General features: G+C 39.2%; 1 protein-coding gene across 5 annotated transcripts in view; it reads left to right on the top strand.

The window, feature by feature from the left end:
- Positions 1 to 25,046, top strand: part of MAEL (maelstrom spermatogenic transposon silencer) — a 34,207-nt gene that overhangs the window by 3,098 nt on the left and 6,063 nt on the right. For 2 of the 5 annotated variants that reach the window (XM_058185328.1, XM_058185327.1), the window contains exons 1-10: positions 10,047 to 10,617; positions 11,837 to 11,920; positions 14,116 to 14,206; positions 15,094 to 15,249; positions 15,680 to 15,721; positions 16,340 to 16,467; positions 17,578 to 17,632; positions 17,721 to 17,862; positions 21,564 to 21,626; positions 22,710 to 22,842. In XM_058185328.1, the coding sequence (XP_058041311.1) occupies positions 10,486 to 10,617; positions 11,837 to 11,920; positions 14,116 to 14,206; positions 15,094 to 15,249; positions 15,680 to 15,721; positions 16,340 to 16,467; positions 17,578 to 17,632; positions 17,721 to 17,862; positions 21,564 to 21,626; positions 22,710 to 22,842 (1,026 nt within the window). In that variant the 5' untranslated portion in view covers positions 10,047 to 10,485. Of the gene's footprint in view, positions 1 to 10,046; positions 10,618 to 11,375; positions 11,481 to 11,836; positions 11,921 to 14,115; positions 14,207 to 15,093; positions 15,250 to 15,679; positions 15,722 to 16,339; positions 16,468 to 17,577; positions 17,633 to 17,720; positions 17,863 to 21,563; positions 21,627 to 22,709; positions 22,843 to 25,046 lie in introns of those variants that run through there. The other 3 variants (XM_058185329.1, XM_058185330.1, XM_058185331.1) reach the window with 2 other exon arrangements.

Genomic DNA, 25,046 nt, shown 5'->3' with positions numbered 1-25,046 from the left:
ACTCCCAGAGTTCCTCAGCCAGCAAAGGCACATGGATTGCAGGAAGGCATAGTCAGTTGCAGCTGATGCAACTGATTGGAGAAGCGAAGGAAAGCGAGCCCGAAAGGAACTTACTTAATTAAGTAAGTGAGGAGGGGGGATTGGGTGGGCTAGATAAAAAAAAGTTTTTAAAAGTATCCTCGGAGGATCCCTGCTCAGCCACGCGATCATCAGAGGGTTTTTTTTCTTTTAAAAGCCTTTTTGTGGCTGAAAAAAAGAGGCTTTTAAAAGTAAAAAACACACAAACCTCTGATGATCGGAGAACCGGTTCGGAGGCGTGGCCAGCCAACCATTTCTACCGGTTCTCCGAACGCCAGCAGAATTTTACTACCGGCTCTACAGAACTGGAGCAAACCGGGGGCAACCCACGACTGGTAATAATCCCAGTGACTTTATTCCACAGTAGTTTCATGTCATCTACGGTGGAACAAACCGAAACAAATAAAACTGTTCCTCGTTTGGTCCTTAAGGCTCTGTAGGTCAAGCAGCTCTTCACCAGGGGTGAAATGCTACCGGATCGGAGGGGATCGCGCGATCCGGTAGCGATGGCAGCGGCTGGTTCGGAGGACCGGTAGCAAAAATCCCTGGGCCCGCCCTCCCTGCCTCTGCTGAGCCACACTGTCTGCAGAGGTTTGTTTTTTTTACTTTTAAAAGCCGGTTTTGCTTCAGCCGAAACAGGCCTTTAAAAGTAAAAAACAGCAGAACCTTACTTGTATTCTTATTTGTAGAAAACATGTTTTCTACAAGTAAAAGTAGAGATTTTAAGGCACTTACCTGATTACTGATGAACGCGTGGCTCTCTTTCCAGCCCCAAAGCTCTAGTTTCACCTTCAGTCAGACAGCATCAATCGCTCAGCTAATATATTTCCTCGGTGATCAACTGGCTGGCTTTGCTGAGGAACTCTGGGATTTGAAGTCCACAACAAAGTAAAATAAAATAAAATATTTGTGCAGCTTTCTGAGATTTGGTGTGTTTCTGTAGTGTTTCACTCTAACTACACAAACACACAAAATCTCAGAAAGCTGTATGTGGCATATTGTGTGTGTGTGTGTGTGTTGTGTGTGTGTAAAGTGTGAAAGTTGGTTTTTGAGCTTTTTGTGGCTATGTGAAGTGTGAAGTGCAGCTGCTTTTACACTGCGTGTGAGTCAGTTGTGTTGTGTTGTGTTGTGTGTGTGTAAAGTGTGAAAGCTGGTTTTTGAGCTTTTTGTGGCTATGTGAAGTGTGAAGTGCAGCTGCTTTTACATTGTGTGTGAGTCAGTTGTGTTGTGTGTGTGTAAAGTGTGAAAGTTGGTTTTTGGTACCTCTTATTGTTTTTTATACTTTATTATTTTTATTATTTATTGTTATTGGCCACGCCCACCAAGCCATCTGACCACCAAGCCACGCCCTCCAATTAAGCCACACCCACAGAACCGGTAGGGAAAATTTTTAGATTTCACCCCTGCTCTTCACCCATGTCATTGTCCACTCCACTCAAAAAAATCGATAACTGAGCGGTGTCAGATGCATCCGTGCTTTCGTTGCAGGCTTACGAAAAAAAGTCAAACACCACTCCTTTTGCCTCTAACTGTCTCTTAATATCAGATGAAACGTCTTCAATTCTCCGTACCACAGTGTTACGAGCCAGGCAAACATTGGCAAACTCTTGTTTCTTCTCAGGACAAATTTTCTTCACTATTTTCATCACGCAGTCTTTAATAAATTCACCCTCAGTAAAAGGTTTGCAGTGCTTGGCAATCAGCGTTGCCACCTTGTAGCTTGTCATTGTGGCATTTTCATTTGACTCACGGGCTCTTGGGAAAAAGCACTGCTGTGCCGTTAAAGCAGCTTCCAGTTCCTTCCATGTTTTGCCATGTTCATTCCGAGTTATCTTGTTGTAGTTAGCATGTTTCGTTTGGTAGTACCTCTTGATATTGAATTCCTTGAAAACAGCCATAGTCTCTTGGCAAATTAGGGAGACACATTTGTTTTGTATTTCAGTAAAAAAAATACTCCAATTTCGGCTTGTCCTGGAAGCGGTGGTCCTCACTGTCAACTTTCCTTTTTTAAGTTACAGTTGCCATTTTAGAAATGGGCACATAAGCTCAAAAGGGTCATGCGGTGAGAGTGCTGACTCAAGTCTACTGCCATCTTCTGGTAAAAAATATGGCTGAGATGCTCTGCAGAGAGGGTGGCTGTGGAGCAGGAGAGAGCAGGGGACAGCTAAGGGAACTGCTGTGCGGTGAAGGGAAAAATGCTGGCCGGCGGGGATGAGGGACAGGCTGAGCTGGCAGGGAGAAGAGGCTGCAGGCTGCTTGAAATTTGAATATGGGCCGCAATTGGCCCCCGGGCCAGACTTTGGACATGGCTGCTTTAGAAGAAAACTTTTCTCTAAAGATAAGTTCCCTGAGGATGGGCTTCTTTGAGTCCAAAAGCTTGGAATACAAAACCTCTGGTGCTGGGGACAGACCCAGATTGGTCCGGCAACATTATCATTTGCCTTCATTCATGACAGACTCTACAATTGGGACATTAAAGACACTTCTACACTAAGTCTGCTTTCATAAATATACATTTAATTTTCAGTTCCTCTGATTCCATCCCAACCACTAGCTCAGTTCTTAACTGACTTCAGATTTATTTGGGGTTGAAACAGAACATTTGGGAAAACTATTTTTCCTAAAGAACCAGTAGTAAGTTTCACTTACCTTCGCTACCAGTTCAGAACTGTGAGCGCGCACACGCACTTGCTTTGCTCATGCGTGGCACTTCTACACATGTGCAGCATGTCCATGATGATGTCCGGGCATGTGGGCAGAACCTCCTGCCGCCACCGCTATCAGTTCGCCCAAATGGGGCAAACCAGTAAAAACCCACCACTGCAAAGAACACTGTCAATATCAATCTACCTGTACATTCTGGATGCACAGAGAAATACCTAATTCAGCTATCAGATATATTTTACATTGTGTTAAAAGGAAGGACAACGATTCAATATAGGAAGATAGATTTTCTCTTAACATAACTGTAAATATTTCTAAAGCAGTTTTCTTCTATTAGTAAATCAATAGCAATCGCAGTTAGACTTATATACCACTCCATAGTGTTTTACAGCATTCTCCAGGTGATTTACAATGTCAGCATATTGCCCCCAACAATCTGGATCCTCATTTTACTGATCTGGGAAAGATGGGCAGCTGAGGCAACCTTGACCCTGTCAGGACTGAACTCCAGATTGTGGGCAGACTTTGCATACAATACTGCTTTCTAATCAGTGCGCCACCAAGGCTCAATCCAAATAATCACATTTCTATAAAAGCTGTGTATTGTAATGCGATTTCTCCAGTGCTTCTACTAGAATAAAATAGGAGATTAAGAGATACTCAGTAATGTAGAGCAGTACCAGACAAAATATGAGATATATCTATAACCAATATTTTATTTTTATATACGCACATTTCAGGATCAAAGTGGTACAAAATGTTTGTCCCACAATTAACTATGCATAATCTGGCTAAGTATTCAGATCATTAATTATCTTACAGAAATTTTACATTTGGAAATTAATTGTTCTTTTATGTCTATCTACATGTTTTTTCAGCACTGCTTTTACCTTGCAGCAATTTCCATAGAAACAGTGATTTCTATAGCTCTGAGAGTATCAGGCAGCCCTCAACAAATAGATGTTGCTAAATTACTTCATTGCATTCACTAAAGGCTAGCGTATCACAGAAAGTACCCATGAATAGTGCATGCATTGACTTCATATTATTCAATGAGCGAATTTCTTCATGCACTGTAACCATTTCTTTGTGCTTGCACTCTATGTGGAATCTTTCTCCTCACATTTACAATAAATTAGCCCGTTGATTTGATACAAATGTTTTTAAACCATAAATAAATTGCAGTTGAAGCACTTAAACTCATATTACCGGTATATTGTTTCTGGCTGAATTCAATTAATGTATGTTTTGCAGACTTTCATTTTAACAACAATCAGAAACATGGATGTAATGTGTACATTAGGGGTGAAATGCTCCCGATTCGGACCGGCTCTCCCGATCCGGTAGCGATGGCGGCAGCTGATTCGGAGGCCCAGTAGCAAAAATCCCTGGCCCCGCCCCCTGCCTCTGCTGAGCCGGACCATCAGCAGAGGGATTTTTTTTACTTTTAAAAGCAGTTTTTCTTCAGCTGAAAACATGCCTTTAAAAGTAAAAAAAAAAAAAAGCCTGAGGATCCCACGACTCAGCTGAGATCAGCAGAGCCTTTAAACTCTTTTTTTAAAAACTTTTTAAAAAAAGTTTTAAAAGGCTCCTCTGGCGCTCTCACCTGAGTTCCTCATCACCAGAACCTTTAAAAAATGTTTTCTACAAGCTTTTCGGCCAAAGAGCTTGTTAAAACAATTATTTTAAGAGATTCTGGGCTGCTATGAGGGAACTTCAGCTGAGATCGTCAGAGGAGCTTTTAAAATCTTTTTTCCCTCTGGCAATCCCAGATGACTTGCCTGATCCTCACAGCCTTTTAAAATCATTTTTTAACAGCCCCCACTTACAAGAGCCCCCACCCATGCCCACCCAATGCCCCCTCTTCACTTATCTATAATTACTGCTCCTTTCGGGCTGGCAACACCAAGCTTTACTTCAGCTACTGATTACTGCCTGCTTTGCTGAATGAGGAACTCTGGGAGTTGAAGTCCACAAACCTTGAAGTTACTAAGGTTGGAGAACCCTGATCTAAAATAAATAAATAAATAAATAAATAAATGAGATTTGATGTGTTTCTGTAGTGTTTCACTCTAACTACACAAACACACACAGTCTCACAAAGCTGTATATGGCATTTTGTGTGTGTGTGTGTATGAGTCAGTTGTGTTGTGTGTGTGTAAAGTGTGAAAGTGTGAGGTTCCTGCTTGTTGCAGGGGCCATTTTGGGTGAAGTGCAGCTGCTTTTACATTGTGTGTGAGTCAGTTGTGTTGTATTGTGTTTGTGTAAAGTGTGAAAGTTGTTTTTTGGTACCTCTTATTGTTTTGTATACTTCGTTTATTATTTTTATTATTTATTGTTATTGGCTACGCCCACCCAGTCATCTGACCACCAAGCCACACCCACTAATTAAGCCACGCCCACAGAACCGGTATGGAAAATTTTTAGATTTCACCCCTGGTGTATATGCTCATCATTCACGTATTATAAAGCTGTTGTCAAGTTGGTCTTCTAAGGACAGTTTACTATCAGTCAATGTACAATACAGGACACAGCAAAAACTATTTAGAAGAGTGTCAGACAATGCATGACTCCCCAAGGTCCATATTTCATTTCCAACTTTGAAGGTCATGATGCTATCTATATTTACAAAGCAAAAAAGCTCTTTCAAATGTTGTAGAAGAAGAGTTTGTTATTAGATCCTATTGTATGCTGTCACCTGATATCAACTTTAATATCTATATGCTGCAATCCTTATATATGACATTTTATCAGTAACAGAGTCCCTGGCCTTGGAGATTACAATATAATACCTTTTCTAACTTGATGCCTTCTCAAATTTCCTGCCAGCCAAGAATAATAGGGAATTGATCTGAGAAAAAGCAGTTATACATACAACGGCATAATTGCACAATTTATACTTAATAACTAATTATGACACAGCTAAACAATGGAAACACTGTATGAGTTTATTTACTTGGAAAATTTAGCCAAATATGATACTACCCGTGTTGCCCGAAAATAAAGCCCTATCTTATATATTTTTTTGAACCCTGAAATAAGCGCTTGGCCTTATTGCCATGTGCTCAAAAGCCCGACTGGGCTTATCATCAGGGGATGTCTTATTTTGGGGGAAGCAGGGTAACCATGGAAAAGTTATTTAGTTATTTATTTAGCATATATCTGGTGCTGGACAGCACTATAAAATAATGCCAGTCTTGACTTGTTGGTTTGCAGATATTTCCCTTAATATTCCAGTAGCCCTAGTCTAGGTTCCTATTTAATAAAAGTAAATTAAAATTTAACAAGTCATGAAAGAGTTAAAGCAGTGGTAGTCAACCTGGTCCCTACAGCCCACTAGTGGGCATTCTAGCTTTCATGGTGGGCGGTAGTGTGTGCAATTAAAGGACACAAAGAGAATTCCTGGATGAACAGAACAGGTTTAATGCTCAGGTTCAGAGGCAGCATAAGCATGGCAACACTGAACAATGATGAGTTCTGACACGCTTTCTTTTATACTTCAAAAGTACAGGAAACAGGAAAACAGGAAAAAACATTTTTTTGTATATGGTTATGCATACATTTGACAGGTAATGATTGGTTACAATATTGACAGCCCCCTGTCTCATCTGCCCACCCTTGTTGCTGTACTATAGAAGCTAAATAACTTGTTCCCTATTTCTAACTAGGTCACAGGTGTCTTGCAAAGCTATCTATGTTTCCATCTAAGTAAGTTTCCTGCCATTCTGTCTGCGGTTAGGCTATGTGTGACTTTTGCTTCATGATGGTTCCTCTCACAAATATGCACATTTGTCTAATATAAGTTCTGTATTAATGAGAGTGATGTTTTATCAGGATTCCGTACCTTTTTCCATCTATTCCCATCTCTTCCATCTTAGTAGGGGTTTTGTCCGATACTGAAGCACTTTCCTTTTTTTAAATTTGACCTTTTTAAAAATTTTCATAGCATTATTTAAAAACATTTTCATTAGGTTTTCATAAAATTCCCCGTGACAATTTAAATTTCTGAAAATATACTATTTGTATCGCCCGCGCATAAGTTTACTTCACATTACTTAAGTGAAACTAAATGGCGCTATAGTGCGACCACAAACAAAAGAGCCTCGTCCCAGAATAGCTCGCACATCTCCTCCCACACCACTCAGCTGTAACAGACAAGCAGAGCTAGTAGCCAGTGCCTCCCCCATCCAATCCATGATGCGCGAGAGGCATGCGTAGACAACGACGATACATGGCGCATTACTGTGGAACCGGTGGGCGGTTAGAAAATTTTACTACTAACAGAAGTACAAAAGTGGGCGGTAAGTATAAAAAGGTTGACTACCCCTGAATTAAAGCATCATAGATAGTATGGGGAAAGACTTCTCTTTCCCAAGCTGTGCAGTGTCCTATCTAATGCTATTTGCATGCAGGCACATCAACGTGTTGTGATATAAAACCTTTAATGATGTCCAAAAACTAGGTTTCCAAAAACTATAAAAAGCCTTGAAGAAACGGAGGAAAGTACTTTTGCCACAGTCTACCAGAAACCTCTGTGGTTAACCAATGCCACGAATTCACTTTCTATAACACACTTTAACCAAGTTTTGTATGCCATCAATGTAACCTATTCTTATTTGAGGACAAAACAAAAAATAATAAATCACTTGAAATTAAACTATTCAAATGAATCATTTGAAAGTAACAAATTGTTGAGCATTTCAAAGAAGGTGCTTAAATTATCCTAAGGTCACAGAGAAGAAACTGCTTATACTGACTAGCAGAGCAAAAGGAACAAGGCAAGTGTAGGTTCTTGACTTTAGGAAAGCAATTTAATCTGTCAAAAACAAAAAGTATGGGTATTCTTTTCCAGCTATTATTTTCTCAAGACTATTAACTACACAATAGTTAAGTCTCTTTGTTTAACTGCACAATAAAAGCTTCCAACCAGTCAAGCACATTTTGTTGGCCAGAAAATTAGTATATGACTCATTCCCGATCTCCTCTGCTCTTTTATTCCATACAACAGCTTTGCATACTTATAGATTACATTAGCTGGCATTCCAAAAGCAATCTTTTTTTATTTGCATGATGTGGTATAGCAAAACAGGTGCCAGAGCATCACCCACAATTTTCTGCTCCTAGATACATATAACTTAGTAGTGCAGAAAAATCACAAAAACTCTAAAACTTCTCATAAAAATATTTTCTTCTGGGAAAACAGCACTGAGAAATATGAAAAAAAAAATCCCTTTTAAATGAGATAGAGGGTAGGAGAGTAGGAGAAAATACTAGTCTATGTTAGTTTTTAGTGTTGCTACCATTGCAGGTCAATGGCAGCTCTTTGTTCTACTGACAAGATTGTCAGTAGATTGGCATGAAACTTCTCTACAAAAATAAGTAGATCCTGCAGTTTCAACTAAATGTGTTATTAAGTGATCTACTTCAAAACAAAAATAGCAGGAGACACTTAAGATACCCTTAGCTGTATTGAGGTTAGATCAGATTCTAACAGATTGGATTGGATTAGGTTCGCTTATTTCAATACTGTTCAGAAGAAGCCTCAAGATATGTAAAAACTATTTGTCATCAGTTACTTCAAGACACTTGTTTGGATTTAATTCGCCCTGAGTCCTTCGGGAGAAGGGCGGTATACAAATTAAATTATTATTATTATTATTATTATTATTATTATTATTATTATTATTATTATTATTATTATTATTATTATTATTATTATTATTATTATTATTATTATTATTTCACTCTCAATAATTATATAAACACACCCAATGCTTCAATCTCCACCCAAGAAGTGAATTGAGTGACTGCAGTGATTTGAAGCAGGCTTAAATTCCAAGTAGTTTCTTACTGACTCAAAGATAAATGAATAAATGAAATTGCAATTCAAACTGGCAGGGGCCCAATGCCCAGACTAGCAATAAAAAAAATAATAAAAATATATAAAAGAATTAAAAAGACCAGTTTGGTCTACCTGTTAAAGCACCAGACTAGAAACCAAAAGTCACGAGTTTTAGTCCCACGTTAGGCATAAAAACAGGCTGGGTCACTTTGGACCAATCATTCTCAGCCCAACCACTTCACAAGGTTGTTGTTGTGGAGAAAACAGAAGGGAAGATGTATTAGGCATATTTGCTGCCTTGAGTTTATAAAAATAGTAAAAGCAGGATATAAATGAATAAATAAATAAAAATAAAATACGCTATGTTGATTCCTTTAGTAAATAAAATCAAAATAAGAAACTACATGTTTTGAGATGTTGGTTTCTATCCTTCTGTTTAGAGCAGATCTGTGTTACCAGTTTTAACTTTACACAGGTAGTCCTCAACTAACAACAGTTCACTTAATGACCGTTCAGTTACAACAACATTGAAAAAAATGACTAATGACCATTTTTCACTTTTATGACCATTGCAGCATTCCCATGGTCACGTGATTTACATTTAGATGTTTAACAACTGACTCACATTTATGACAATTGCAGTATCCCGGGGTCATGTGATCCCCTTTTGCAACCTTTGGACAGGCAAAGTCAATGGGGAAACCATATTCATTTAACAACCGTGTTACTAATTTAACAACTGAAATGATTCTCTTAACAACAGTGGCAAGAGAAGTCATAAAATGGGGCAAAATTCATTAACCAATTTCTCACTTAGCAACATAAATTTTGGGCTGAATTGTGGTTGCAACTTGAGGACTACGTGCAGTCTTCTTCCACCAAAGGCTGTACAATATTAATTGGAGTGGGAGTGAGAGTGGGACTTTACTGTCCAAAGATAACATTATGTTGTTTGCTGTAGCAAAAGCGGTAGGAAAAGAGCTATCCAAATAGAACATGAATACAAGGATATAAAAACAAAAATTTGAAGAGACTGGATACCTCAATCCTTTCCTTTTTGTTCGCATTAAAAGTACTCTTTTATGCTTTTAATTCAAAGTACTGAGCAATCTATCCCTCTTAAGAATATTTGTTTCACCATGGTTGCTTTCTCACCCATTGTTTCCTGATTGCTTATTTGTAGTCTACGACTATCATTAAGTTTGTACCTTAGAATTCTTGATGAATGTATCTTTTCTTTTATGTACACTGAGAGCATATGCACCAAGACAAATTCCTTGTGTGTCCAAACACACTTGGCCAATAAAAAATTCTGTTCTATTCTATTCTACTCTATTCTATTTTTGAATAACCAAATGAATAACCACTCCCCCCCCAAACATTTTAGGCATTGGGCCAGAACTCAAAACTGTATTCTGGTATGTCTATGGAGATTCTCAATTATCCAGGTCATGATAATCCCAACGGCGCTTTCCCCCCCATTTTTTTCCAAGAGACAACTGGATTTTCTTGTTGTTCTTTGAAGACGCTTCTTCAGGTCTGACTGGTGGGGAAGTTGTTAGAGCTGGTAGCTGTTAAGAGCTACAATACTTCGCATACCAAAAATTCGATCTCTTTCCTGCCATCTAGCGATAGACCCGATTTTTGCAATCCAGATACGGAAACCTTAAATGACGACCAGGGGAAATTTGAAAGACCCTAGAGATTGAAAGAGAGTAAAACCTCTTTCCCCGCAGTTCAAGGCGCCCAATGAACTCCTTCGGTCCCGCTTTTTATTTCTCGTTAGCCACGTGCTGGCCTCAGAACACAAGAACGGCGGCACAGGATTGGCCCATTCTTCCTTTAAAAAAGGCAACCCGCCCCTTCTTTACCCGCCGATTTCCCCGCAGGCGTGGTGCGAAATGGCGAGCTGCAGGGGCTCGCGCAACGCCTATTATTTCTTCGTGCTGGAGAAGCTGCCCGAACTGAAGCGGCAGGGCCTGGGTGTGACCAGCGTCGCTAACGCCATCCCGTATTGCTCCGATGCCTGGGCGGTGAGGGAACGTGGTCGCGCCTTCTCTTTCGGCCTTGGGACCTGAAGAGAAAAGTCCTGGGAATGGCCACCCTTCAATTTGCAAGGACCTGATCTGATATTTCCTTGCTCGTTATTTATAGAGTCTTATAACGTAGTCCGACCCTTCCTAGTAGAATACCTTTATGTGGCCACTATGATTCTTTGGATAACGCTAGGAGACGTTTTAAAGTGAGGCAAACAGAGGTTGCAGGATTAAGACAGAAGAAAGCCGTCGGATCTGGACGGCAAAAATAATGTAGTTGATGACAGTTTCCTTTAGGGTTTTTTCTTTTCTTTTCAGCTGAGATCTGGTAGCCATAGTTACAAAATCTTTTTGAAACGGCGAATGAGCTTCGTGCTCATTCGCTAAAAATGGCTTCTTCCTGAATTTAAGACATGTTTTTTGCTGCTTTCCAAACCTGGCTGAAAAAAGCTGCAAAATTTGGACACGGTGCTTAAAACTCTTTACAACAGAACTAATCTGTGGAGACGTTTCCAAGCACTAATTTCCTGGCATTCAGCCATACTGATGGGACTGGCAAAATTGTTTTGCAACCTAAGCAAGATTTGCTTCGCAAATATTTCTGCATTGCTAGAATTTTAATTTTAGCAATAGCAATTACACTGTTATAAAGTAGAATTTTATTTTATTAAGATTTTTATCCTGCCCTTATTTTATAAGAAGCTCAAGGCAGCGAACAAACCTAATACTCTTCCCTCTTCCTATTTTCCCCAAAGGAACTATCCTGAGAGGGTGTGACTGGCCCAAAATCATCCAACAGCTTTCATGCCTAAGGAAAGACAAAAACTCTGGTTTTGTATTTCTAGGCAGCACTAACAACTGTACATAAATTGTTTTTTACCTCAGTTTTGGTTCTAAAAACAAGATACATTACTTTTAAAATAACTACAGTTGGAATGATGTTTCAACCATCCAAATATTTATATATTTATATAAATAAATATATTTATTCAGAATAAGATGCATTGATCTATTACATAACACTTGAGAAAGAGCACCATATTGAAGTTACTAAACCTACTCTAACATTTGACTATAGTAAATGTTAGCATGTTTGACTTTCCCTAATGAGTACTGCCAAAACAACAACCTGTTGGATTAAGTCAGTGGATGATTTGACAAAAAACATCATTGAGAAAATAATTCAAGGATTTATTTAATTGTTTTTACTCCTAAGCTACTTAATGAACAGCAAAAAGAAAAGTATGCAGAAATGGCTCGTCAGTGGAAAGCTACCAAGTCAGAAGTAGTAGCAGAAAAGGTAAATAGAAGAATGAAATATTTAAAGCCTGTAAATATGATTATTTTCAAGCACAATTGAGATTAAATTGGGGAATAAGTAATAAAAATTACCTGTAGGTATGTAGAGAAAGGTACCAAGTGAAAGTTCTATTTGGATGGATTCTACATTTTTCCCATGTTTGTAATGGAAAGAAAATTGGTCTAGATTTATCTCAAATAGTAAATTAAATCTTATCAAAATATGAAGATAGCTACAGAGATTGGTTATTTAGCAGTCTATGATTAGCAGTATGTGCTATGAAATTGTTTCTGATGCCTGATAACCACGTAAATTTTCTCTATGATAATCTATCCATAACCTTTTTTTCAAGTCTCCCAAATAATGCACCTATTACCACTGAAATGGAGCTCATCCACCTTGCTGCTTGTAATTTTCTTCTTTCCAGCTTTCACATTATTAGAACCTTAATGTCATATTTATACATTGCATTTTCCCTTGCTATGCTATTAAAAATAGCACAGTTTCTAGTACAGTAAATGTGTGCTATAATTACTTCTAGGTCCTGCAAGGGTATTCATACTTACAAGAATAGAAGTAAAAATCTAAAAGTAGAGATGTTAGTGTCCTCCCATTCCTAAAGACTTTTTTGTTCAATTGAGTGAGGAAAGGAAAATAGCATGGCTACTATTCTGATAGCATAGGATATGTAGCTTAAAGCAATGTTTCTAGAAACTTAATTCATTTTAACGAGCTGCCCAGCATTCTTAATGAGCATCAGCTGTGCTGCATTTACATGAAGATATTATTAAAAGGTAAAGGTTCCCCTTGCACATACGTGCTAGTTGTTCTCGACTCTGGGGGACGGTGCTCATCTCCGTTTCAAAGCTAAAGAGCCAGCGCTGTCTGAAGACATCTCCGTGGTCATGTGGCTGGCATGACTCAATGCCAAAGGCTCACGGAACGCTGTTACCTTCCCACCAAAGTGGTTCCTATTTTTCTACTTGCCTTTTTACATGCTTTTGAACTGCTAGATTGGCAGAAGCTGGGACAAGTAACGGGAGCTCACCCTGTTACACAGCACTAGGGATTCGAACCGCTGAACTGCCAACCTTTTGATCGACAAGCTGAGTGTCTTACCCACTAATTCACCACGTCCCTGAAGATATTATTATATACACATAAATTAAATAATGCTGCTACTATCTGCATTCACATATATATATATATTGTCTATAAATGTGTCTGTGTGTGTGTGTATACGCTATTCATTCCCATGAATGACAATTGCATATACCCGTAATTCTTGATTTATGACCATAACAGAGCCTACCTGTTTAGTTAAAAGTCATGATGGTTTTTAAATCAGGTGACTGCAGTCATCTCACTTAATGATCCCAGTTCCTGCTCTCCTTGTAATTAAGCGAACATGGGCTTCTAAGAGGAACATGTGGTGCCTCTGGTGGCAGGCCTAGTCCAGTATCCCATTGTTGTACTTCTCTGGATCATATGTTGCCTCCTAGGGCCTCACCCACCCTTGCTCTGCTTACCTTGAGCCTGCTTTCCTACCCCATTGAGTCCACACAGGCCTTCCTACCTTGCTGGGTCTAGCGGCAATGAATTATGGTCACTCGGAAATGGTGCCAGTTTCTGGACTGTGTCCCATGGCCTTGGTACTATATAGGGAGTCCAAGGGATGGAGCAGTCATCCCCTTATCCTGAATTGTCCAAACTGGAGCTGTCTTCTGGGATGGCATCAAACAGCCTCCATGTAGGAAGGCCACACAATAGATCATCTGTTTCCTGAAGGAATTATAGAGAATAAGTGGCAAGCCATGTTGGGAAGAAAGGTGTGAAACCCACCAGTGTAGAAAACAGGCCCAAGGCAGGATGGAGAAGGGAATCTACAGTTTGCCGTAAGGATGGATCAGTTGCCCAACACCTAGATTTTATTCATGTGATGATGAGGGCGCTGCAGCAGCTGTAAGCTCCAGGCAGAGGTCGTACATCCCTTCATTTGTTGCTATCATAAGTTTGAACCATCGCTGGACAAATGTTTGCAAGTTGAGGGTTGTTTTATAGTTCTGTGTGGTGTGTATTATGGCATAAACTCAGACACATGTTTCTGTGTATATTGTCAAATCAAACAGCATTGTGCCTAGAAGGAAACCTATATGTGTTTTTCGTGATTTGGTAAATGTTGAATGTTTTTTTAGCCACGTAGAGAAGTCCCAGTACCGTTTCCTACTCAAAGTCAGGATATGATTCCTGTTCCAAATCTTACAAGCACACTTACGTATGAACAAGGTAAAGTATAGTTTAAAGATAATCCATCTCTTGACCAGTTAAAGTAAGACTTTAGTGTTCAAAAAATATAGTAGCATGCTTAGAATAAAAAAGGCCTGATTATAGGATAGGTCAAGTAAAACTATTGAGATGATGGGATAATTAAATGATTTTGAACAAATGGTAATTAGTATTGAAATAAGTAATTTTGACTTCGTGTTTTTGTTTACATTGATTGGTAACTGCTTAATCCTTATTTACATGAGTTGACAGATTAAATCCATGAACTAGTTTTAATTATAAATCATTTCATATTATCTTCAGCTTTACATTGTTTTATTTTAACATTTAAATGTTTCAAGAATTTTAATAGAAGGGCAGAGATTGAAAAACAATATGAAAATCCCCAAAGCTTCAACCAAAAACTGACTACTATTGACCTCGCCCCATTCCCATGAGATCTGTATGGGGCGTGCCTAAGAGCACAAGAGTGCCTACCATTCCTGTCCTATTGTTTCCTTTCATTATATTCAATTAATATAGTTAATTCATACTCATGCTTATATATATGCTTATATATTGTATAGTTATTTCATGCTTATGCTTATATATACTGTGTGACAAAATAAATAAATAAATAAAATAAAAATGTAACTTGAATAGCTGGCCAATAAACCAGGATTTTAGTCTGTGAAATGCAGACAATATTCAGTTTTCTAAAGGGAAAGCTAAAATCCTATATCAAGTATTTTAAAAACTTTTAAATATACTTAAATATTTTATGTTTTAAATTTATTTTATTTATTAGATTTATGTGCCAACCATATCATCTAGAAGCAACTATATATATTAGTATTAAATATTAATCACATAATACATTGCTAATTTGATTCAAATAATTTTTTCAGTTGTGTTCAAAACTTCATTCTACTTTCTGAATATCTTCAGTCATGGAATGTTGCCCTCTCACTGCAATCAGCGTTTCCTCCCTTGTGAAATTGGGTGTATCGAATATTCACTTAATGATGGCATAATTGCAGAATTTCATCATTTTATAAATCCTGGTGAGTATTGGAAAACGGGGAGACTAAATTTATTCTGATTTGTCTAAAAGTAGAAGGCATTCTAAAATAAATAGGTTTCAGCTTGTTCAAGCAATCTGGTTTAAGAATTCCTGCATACTGAAAAAATAAAAATTCTAATGGTCAAATAGGTTTGACAGTATTATTAATGATGAATCAGTCAGGATCTAATAAACATTACATTGCCAAGAACAAAGTATTTTTTCAGTGCAAATTTCCTATGATCTTAATTTATTATCTCTTAAATCTGGCTAATGTTTTGCAAGAGAAGTATAGGTAGTTCTCATTCAGCTACCACAAGAAGTTAACAATGACACTGAAAGAAGAACAGTAAATTATAGGTATTCAGGTAACAATTTAGCATCACACAAAGTCAATGAATGTATTTTGTTTGATTTTTGGCATTCTGCAGGAGAAGTACCACGGGGATTTCGGTTTCATTGCCAGGCTGCAGGTGAATATTACACAAAAGATTTACTCAATAAATTTGAATCAATTTTTACTCATTTTTTTCCTCATCACAGTTGGGTATTATATCAGATTTTCTGAAAGATTTGATTTTACCTGTATAACTTATTCTATGTAGCATGGTATTGTTAAACTTCAGCAATTTCACAATTACATATCTTTTTTAAAACTTACTTTTAGTTTTTTTTAAAACTCTTATTGTGCCACTTGTATCATCTGATCTACAGAATTGATTGAACATTGCTTATTACATTTTTCAGTAAATTTCAAGCTAGAATTTTCCCCTGAATGATAAAGCAAACTGTTTATGGATAGTACTTTAAATCAATAATACAGCAGAGTTCAACTTTTAGAAAATCCTTATTTCAAAAAGATGCCTTATATCAGGACATTTTATTCTACATTTATGACAAACATTTTTACTTGTTTATGAGACTTATTTTGTTCTTATTGAATCAAAATGATTTTAATAAAAATCAAATTAAGATATTTGAACTTTCATCATAGAACTGATATATAGGTCTTGCAATCTGTAAGTATAGTTAAGATTAGAATATGTATGAATGATACTTTGCATCTTAAACTATTTCAAATGTTTCCTTAGGTGATGCTACCCATAAAATTCCCATATCTGGTTTTGATATTGCAACTGCAAGTTACTCAGTTGTGTTGCATGACCTATATGAGTTCATCAAACCACAAAGGGGCAACTGGTCAACTGTATATTGTAAGGTACATTGACTTGACATTCAAATTTCTGGGAAGTAATTGAACAAGAATATCCATCCAAATAGGTTTCCACATAAAGGAATTCAGCCACAGGGATAAAGCATTTTGCTTACGTTTATTATTTAAAAGGCATTTGATCAGTTATTCATCTAATCTGAGCCTTCAGTGTTAAAAAAAAGTTCTTGGTTATCTTGTTCCTCAAACATTTAAAAGTAGATAGGTGTCTAATGTTTCTACCATTACTAAAGTATTCTAAGCCTTGCTAACCTCATGTAAACCAGTATCTATCCATCTTGTCTGTCTGTTTATATTTTACATTTCTGAATTGTCCATCTTCCTCAAAGAGGGACTCTGGGCAGTGTATAGTAAAGAATCAAAATATAAAACACTATATAAAAATTGAAATGTTAAGTTAAAATTATAAAATTACAAAATTTTCAGAGGCAAAAATAATTAAATCCTGTTAAAAATTAGGGTGTTTTTTTTTTTGTTGGGTTTTTTTTTTTGTTTTTTTGTGTTTTTTTTTTGTATTTATATCCCGCCCTTCTCCGAAGACTCAGGGTGGCTTACACTATGTCAAGCAATAGTCTTCATCCATTTGTATACTATATACAAAGTCAACTTATTGCCCCCCAACAATCTGGGTCCTCATTTTACCTACCTTATAAAGGATGGAAGGCTGAGTCAACCTTGGGCCTGGTGGGACTTGAACCTGCAATATTGCAAGCAGTTGCTGTTAATAATAGGCTGCATTAGCCTGTTGCGCCACCAGAGGCCCTTTGACAAAGGCATAGGAAGCCAATCATTCAAATAACTTATTCCATGATTTTGAACACTTAGTTTGTGCAATCTATTGGTAGTTTATTCATTTCTATTTCTATATTGTACATAATTATTTGTATTGCTGTTTGGAGATTTTGTGGCTGTTGATCCATATGTACAGAATGCATCAAATGACATTTTAATTAATGTTATTGTGAAGGTGATCTAATTAAGTAAATTAGAGCCATAATAGATTTAAGACATTTTAAGAGAAAGCAAGTTCTTCTGTTTCTTGTCAGTATCTATGTAATGAATAAATAAATATTTAATTCCAAATTTTTATTTTTGTAGTCTGATGATCACTTCAGAGTTAACTGGTGCCTAAAATATATGGCTAAAGAAACAGGTAAGAAACTGCTACCTTTATAATAGGAAAAATATTGCTAACAAATATTTTTTAATATTCTTGATGTTGAAGCTTACTTTCCTAATAGGCAGTGTCAGTCATCTAAAGCTTTTAAATGTGGAGGATCTTGTTGTGGAGCTGTATTATAAAAAACTTCAAAAAGAACCTTCTAAAACTTGGGTGTGTAATACGCTGGATGCTTCCATGTGGGATTACTCAGGAAATACTAGGTATGTTTTTTAATCTTCTTCCTTTTTTTTCTACATTCTGAAAGAGCTATAAACTTGTACATCTCTGTTTTGCAATGTTTTATCTACTACAAATAACATTTTTTTTTTCCAAATTACACCTTAATGTGGTTTTGATGGTTCTTTACCTTACTGCATAATGTTCTTAGAAATAATTACTTCAGTTTGTACCTGAACCTCAGAATATACAAAATCATTAGCAGGGGAATATAGTACTTTTAAAATTATGAAGGGATGCATAATTCCTATGACCAGGGAGGGAAAAAACTTGCTTCAAGTAATTGAATTTAATATTTGATGGTTAAGATTCCCAAAGATACTACACTGACATGATAATTGCTTGGCGACCATCATGCATTTATGACTAGTGCAGTACCCCACATTCATTTCCTCCTTTCCTGCCCATTTCAGTTCCACCTTCCCACCTATCCCCCCTCCCCATATCTCTGTTTCTTTGGCTGCCCTATATAGCACAACTGAGATAAAGAAGCCACTGTCTTCTGCTGTTGCCGTCTCTGCTGCCATCCCCTCTGTCCCCAGCTGACCTTTGTGTTGTCTTTGCTTTGCCTGTCCTCTGCTGGACTCACCAACACCAACTACCCTCAAGATCTTCTGCATGGGGCCTCTGTCAGTCATGCTCTGCAATGACTGCCTAACTGCCAAGTCCTGGTGGATTTATCCTGCTTCATCAGTCTTAGCTCCTTGTAAAAATACCCCCTTTGCTACCTGGTTGAAGAATCATCCAGGCCAGCAGTGGCATGGAGAACTTGCAGTCCTGTCCTGGTGTGCAGTAGGATCCAGAGAGCTGCTCTCTAGATAGCTTCCTCTTTTGTGCAGGGCAACAGTAGAACTTTGTGCAGAGCATGTAGAGCCCCTAGGCTACTGATAGGTTAAGATTTCCTACCAGGAGCCCTGCAGCCAAGGTGACAGAATGTGGGAGAATTGAATCCAGTGTCCACTGTATGAAAGCTGGCAGAGTCCAGTGGAGGCAAAGTAGACCAAGGTTAGTTGGGGCAATGGGGAAGAGCAGCAGCAGGTAGGTGGCAGAATATAGTGCCTAGCATCTTACATTTTTGTATTTTATTCTATGATTTAATCAGATGTTTAATAGCAATAGCACTTAGACTTATACCTGCTTTACAGCCCCCTCTAAACAGTTTACAGAGTCAGCATATTGCCCCCAACAATTTGGGTCCTCATTTCACCCACCCTGGCAGGATGGAAGGCTGAGTCAATGTAGAGCCTGATTTTATTTATTTATTTATTTATTATTTAAATTTCTAGACCGCCTTTCTCCCAAAGGACTCAGGGCGATTTACAGCCATATAAAAAACAGTATAAAAAACAGGGCCGGGATAGCTCAGGCAGTAGAGAAGCCTGTTATTAGAACACAGAGCCTGCAATTACTGCAGGTTCGAGCCCGGCCCAAGGTTGACTCAGCCTTCCACCCTTTATAAGGTAGGTAAAATGAGGACCCAGATTGTTGGGGGGGCAATAAGTTGACTTTGTAAAAAAATATACAAATAGAATGAGACTATTGCCTTATACATTGTAAGCCGCCCTGAGTCTTCGGAGAATGTAACCCCCCCCAAAAAAGTATACAAACATTAAAATAATTTAAAACAAAATATTTAAATTTAGGTTACTCCTTAAAACCCGTTTAAAATTCCCAATTAAAACTATCAGGCCAGTCCTGCACGATGAAACAACCATGTTTTCAGCTCACGTTGGAAAGTCCGGAGATTGGGGAGTTGGCGAATACCAGGTGGTAATTCGTTCCAGAGGGTTGGAGCCCCCACAGAGAAAGCCCTCCCCCTGGGGGTCACCAGCCAACATTGTCTAGCTGACGGTACCCCAAGAAGGCCCATCCTGTGGGAGCGCACTGGTAGCTGGGAGGCCGTCGGTCACAGGCGGTCCCGTAAATAACCAGGTCCCATGCCATGAAGCGCTTTAAAGGTGGTAACCAATATCTTGAATTGCACCCGGAAGACCACCGGAAGCCAGTGCAGCCTACGCAGGAGTGGTGTTATATGGGAGCCTCAACTTGCTCCCTCTATCACCCGTGCGACTGCATTCTGGACCAGTTGAAGCCTCTGGGTGCTCTTCAAGGGGAGCCCCATGTAGAGAGCGTTACAGTAGTCCAGACGGGAGGTAACAAGGGCATGAGTGACCGTGCATAGGGCATCCCGGTCTAAGAAGGGACGCAACTGGCAGATCAGGCGAACCTGATAAAAAGCTCCTCTGGCGACGGCCGTCATTTGATCTTCCAACGACAGCCGTGCATCCAGAAGAACGCCCAGATTGCAAACCTTCGCCGTGGGGGCCAATGACTCGCCTCCCACAGTCAGCGATGGAAACAGCTGGTTATACCAGGACGCCGGCATCCACAGCCACTCGGTCTTGGAAGGGTTGAGCCGGAGCCTGTTTCTCCCCATCCAGACCCGCACGGCCTCCAGACACTGAGACATCACTTTGACGCTTCTTTGAGGTGGAAATGTACAGCTGCGTATCATCAGCGTACAGCTGGTACGTCACCCCAAAACCACGGATGATCTCGCCCAGCGGCTTCATATAGATATTGAACAAGAGATGAGATTTGAACTGCCAAATGGCAGGCAGTCAGCAGAAGTAGCCTGCAGTACTGCACTCTAACCACTGTGCCCACCATGGCTTAAAGACTAAAAAATGGCAGAGATAGGTTGGTGGAAAATGGAGAGGCATGCAGGACAGGAAAAGAGTGAGATCCTTGCCTGACAACCATATCCAGGATTGCTGTTACTAAGTAGCCTTCTCAAGAATTGCTGTTATTAAGTAGCCTTTCTGGGGAAATTACCCCAAATTGGGTAATAGTTTTTCTTTAGATAGCAACAACTTATTACCCATCATAACAGGCATATTTAACTTGATGTAAAGATTGCCACATGCACTAAAATATATTAGAAAATTCTTCCGAAGTATTTCATATTAAGATGAAAATCAATGAAATTATCAATGGTGATTTGTTGAAATAATGTAAAGATCATTCAGTAGTAGTGTTTTTAATGATTCAGGTTATTTTCAAATTAACAACCATTCATTTAACAACTGTTCAAAGTTACAACAGTGCTCAGAGAAAGTACGGTCAGTTTTTAAAGTGTGATAGGACTTTCTAATAAGTGATTTTGGATAATGAAAGAAAAAGTTTGGAAAGGAGTGGTTTAAGGGATTTAACAGAACAGTCAAAAAGAATATGTTTTAATCCGCTAAACAGTTGCGGCTTATACATAGAGTGTTATACATAGAGTGAACAACTAATAATTACAATGAGAGCTGCTTTAATTATTTTTTCAACAGAACTATAATACTTAGATATTCTGTAAGTGTAAAAAATGTATACATGTATATTTTAAATTTACTTTTGTAGCAAGTTTCATGCTTTGATGCACAAAACGTTGGGATTAACCAAAGTAGATTTGATTTTAGTCCTCTGGCATCTTATCTAGACCTAGACTTTTGAGATTCTTTTGAAAATGTTTAAAAATCTTGAACTATGTAAATAGAAAATTGCAAAACTACCTTGTACTGAAAGGTGTTGATACCCATGCATTAGCTCAGCAATATTAATTTGTTAACATTCCAAATTCTGTCTTATTAATGTGTATTTGAAATTCTGGATTCATTATGAAAATATGGTTTTTATTTAGGTGTCAGTGGCATGAAAAAAATGATATTGTATTCTGTGCTCTTGCTACATGCAAGAAAATTGCGTAAGTATACATTTTTATTTTACTTTCTATAAAGCTTTTGCAGTTTGGTTAAAAATAAAAAGCTGTTCAGTGTACTGGTTAAGGAAACAAGCTAGAAACTGAGCGATTATGTGTTCTAGTGCTACCTTATACACCTTGGCCCAATCACATTCTTTCAGCCCTTGGAAGAAAGCAATGGCAAACCATATCTGAAAAATCTTGCCAAGAAAACTATAGGGACTTATCCAGGCAGTCTCTAACCATTGGACACAATTGAATGGAAGAAGAAGAAAAAACTTGTTTTGGAATAGCATATTAACTGTGGTGTCTGGGGTTATTTTGCAAATAATTTGCAGTCTCTTATGACAATCAGCAATTATCTTAAGGTTCTGCTATATTTATATTGTTGGTGATATTATAGAAAGAATATATTTTAGGTTAATCTAAATAAAACCATTGCTATGATTCAGTGAATCATTACTAGTGATGGAATTTGACTTTTCAATGCTTTCAAATCCCTAGAGCAGATTTTGAGAGGATGTGGGAGCACAAGAAGGAAGAGGGATTCAAAAATGTTGTGTGAACAAAACTTTGTGTTGCTAAATTCTATCAAAGGTTTTTAATCTTAAATTTCCAGGTGTAAAGTGGTAATCAACTGCTAGGCTTATATTATCAGTAATGTTGAACGTTAAGAGAGTATATCTATAATTTGTGACGTCCTGATTGCTTTCTTTCTTTTTAGTTAAACATTTTGTGAATTTATATATATAAGTATAATGTGAGTGTATATTATGAAATGTATTTCTCATTGCTATAAAAAGTGTTAGCTGAGTATCCTTCAGATATATCAAGCACCCTGAATCTCTTATCTATTGAGCCAAACATCATTCTAGATAAGAATTCTTAGAGTTGAACTCTGGAGTGCAGCTACAGGGCTACGTGTAGGAGTTTCAGACCATGTCAGACAAAATTACTTGGATTTACTTCCAGTTAGATGCCATCTTGGTATAGGTCATATTACTTATACTAATTACATATGGATTTCTCTTCAGCTATGACAGTGACACAGTTTGTCTCAATATGTGCTTTTGCTATTCAATTCAGATACTGCATCAGTAATTCTCTAGCAAATATGTATGAAATCCAATTAACTGCATCTCATTTACCATTAACTGAGAAGAACTGCAAGAGCACAACAAATCCTAAGATGATAGTGCTGGATGCTGGACGCTTCCAGGTCAGTTTTCTAATTTAACTGTTTTTCTTTATTTATTTATTTATTTATTTATTTATTATATTTGTATACCGCCCTTCTCCCGAAGGACTCAGGGCGGTTCACAGACAAAAAACAACAGAAAACATATAATAGATTAAAAACAGCTAAAGAATAGATAGTTGAATTCAATTGATGCTCTAACTTTTGAATACAAATTTAAAACCTCATTTAAACCCCTTTTTTAAAAATCCCAATTTAAAAAACTACATTCAGGCTAGTCCTGCTCTTCGAAACAGCAACGTCTTCAGCTCGCGGCGGAAGGACTTGAGATCGGGGAGTTGACGAAGCCCCAGAGGGAGCTCGTTCCAGAGGGTAGGGGCCCCCACAGAGAAGGCCCTCCCCCTAGAGGTCGCCAGCCGACATTGTTTAGCTGACGGTATCCGGAGGAGTCCCTCTCTGTGAGGACGCACTGGTCGGTGAGAGGCTAATGGTGGCAGTAGGCGGTCCCGTAAATATCCCGGCCCTAGGCCATGGAGCGTTTTAAAGGTGATGACAAGTACCTTAAAGTGAACCCGGAAGACCACTGGGAGCCAGTGCAGGTTACGCAGGAGGGGTGTTACATGGGAGCCAAAAGGTGCTCCCTCTATCACCCGCGCAGCTGCATTCTGGACCAGTTGGAGTCTCCGGGCACACTTCAAGGGGAGCCCCATGTAGAGAGCATTACAGTAGTCCAGGCGGGATGTAACAAGGGCATGAGCGACCGTGCATAAGGAAGCCCGATCCAGAAAGGGGCGTAACTGGCGTATCAGGCGAACCTGATGAAAGGCTCCCCTGGCTATCATATGATCTTCTAAAGACAGCCGTGCATCCAGGAGGACGCCCAGATTACGAGCCCTTTCCGTGGGGGCCAATAGTTCCCAATGGTCAGTGATGGAATTAGCTGACTGTACCGGCCGCCGCATCCACAGCCACTCGGTCTTGGTGGGATTGAGTCTGAGTCTGTTCCTCCCATCCAGACCCGTCGGCCTCCAGGCACTGGGACATCACTTCAACAGCCTCGTTGGGGTGGTTAGGGGTGGAAATATAGAGCTGAGTATCATCAGCGTATAGATGACAACTCACCCCAAGACCACGGATGATCTCACCCAGCGGCTTCATATAGATGTTGAACAGAAGAGGCGAGAGAACCGACCTGCGGCACCCCACATAAGAGGCGCCTTGGGGTCGATCTCTGTCCCCGTCAACACCGTCTGCGACCGGTCGGAGAGGTAGGAGGAGAACCACCGATGAACAGTGCCACTCACTCCAAGTCCTCGAGTCGGCGCAGCAGGATACCATGATCGATGGTATCAAAAGCCGCTGAGAGATCTAATAGGACCAAGACAGAGGAACAACCTCTGTCCCGAGCCCTCAAGAGATCATCAACCAGCGACCAAGGCTGTTTCCGTGCTGTGACCAGGCCGGAAACCGGACTGGAATGGATCAAGATAGACAGTTTCATCCAGGTACTGGGGCAACTGTCGTGCAACCACTCTCGACAACCTTTGCCAAAAGCGAAGGTTGGAGACCGGACGATAATTTGCTAAACTAGCTGGGTCAAGGGAAGGCTTCTTGAGGAGGGCCTCACCACCGCCTCTTTCAAGGCGGCAGGAAAACACCTCCATCAAAGAAGCGCTCACGATTTTCTGAGTTAGCCTCGTGTCACCTCCCGGTGGCCAATACCAACCAGGAGGGACACGGGTCCAATAAACATGTGGTCGCATTCAATCTCCCCATTAACCTGTCCATGTCCTCAGGGATCACAGGATCAAACTCATCCCAGATAATAACATCAAGACCTGCCTCCTCACCCCGTCCGGATCCACCCAGTCTGTGTCCAACCCTTCCCGAATCTGAGCGATTTTATCAAACAGATATTGTCCAAATTCCTCAGCTCGACCCTTTAAGGATCTTCTACCGCTCCTGATGGAGGAGCGAGCGGTCACCCTAAACAGGGCGGCTGGGCGATTATCTGCTGATGCAATGAGGTTGGAAAAATACTCCCGTTTTGCCAGCCTCATCGCCACAAGATAGGTCTGAATTTGAGACCTAACTAGTGTCCGGTCAGATTCGGATCGGCTGGCCCTCCAGATACTCTCTAGGCGTCTTTTCCGGCGCTTCATCTCCCTCAGCCCCTCGGAGTACCAAGGGGCTAAACGAGATCGGCACCGGGTCAGAGGCCGCAA

This window comes from Ahaetulla prasina, chromosome 5 (genome assembly GCF_028640845.1).
Source record: "Ahaetulla prasina isolate Xishuangbanna chromosome 5, ASM2864084v1, whole genome shotgun sequence".
In the NCBI taxonomy this organism is placed as follows: Eukaryota; Metazoa; Chordata; class Lepidosauria; order Squamata; family Colubridae; genus Ahaetulla; species Ahaetulla prasina.
Note: the sequence above shows the minus strand (reverse complement) of the source record. Positions and strands in the feature narration are given on the sequence as shown.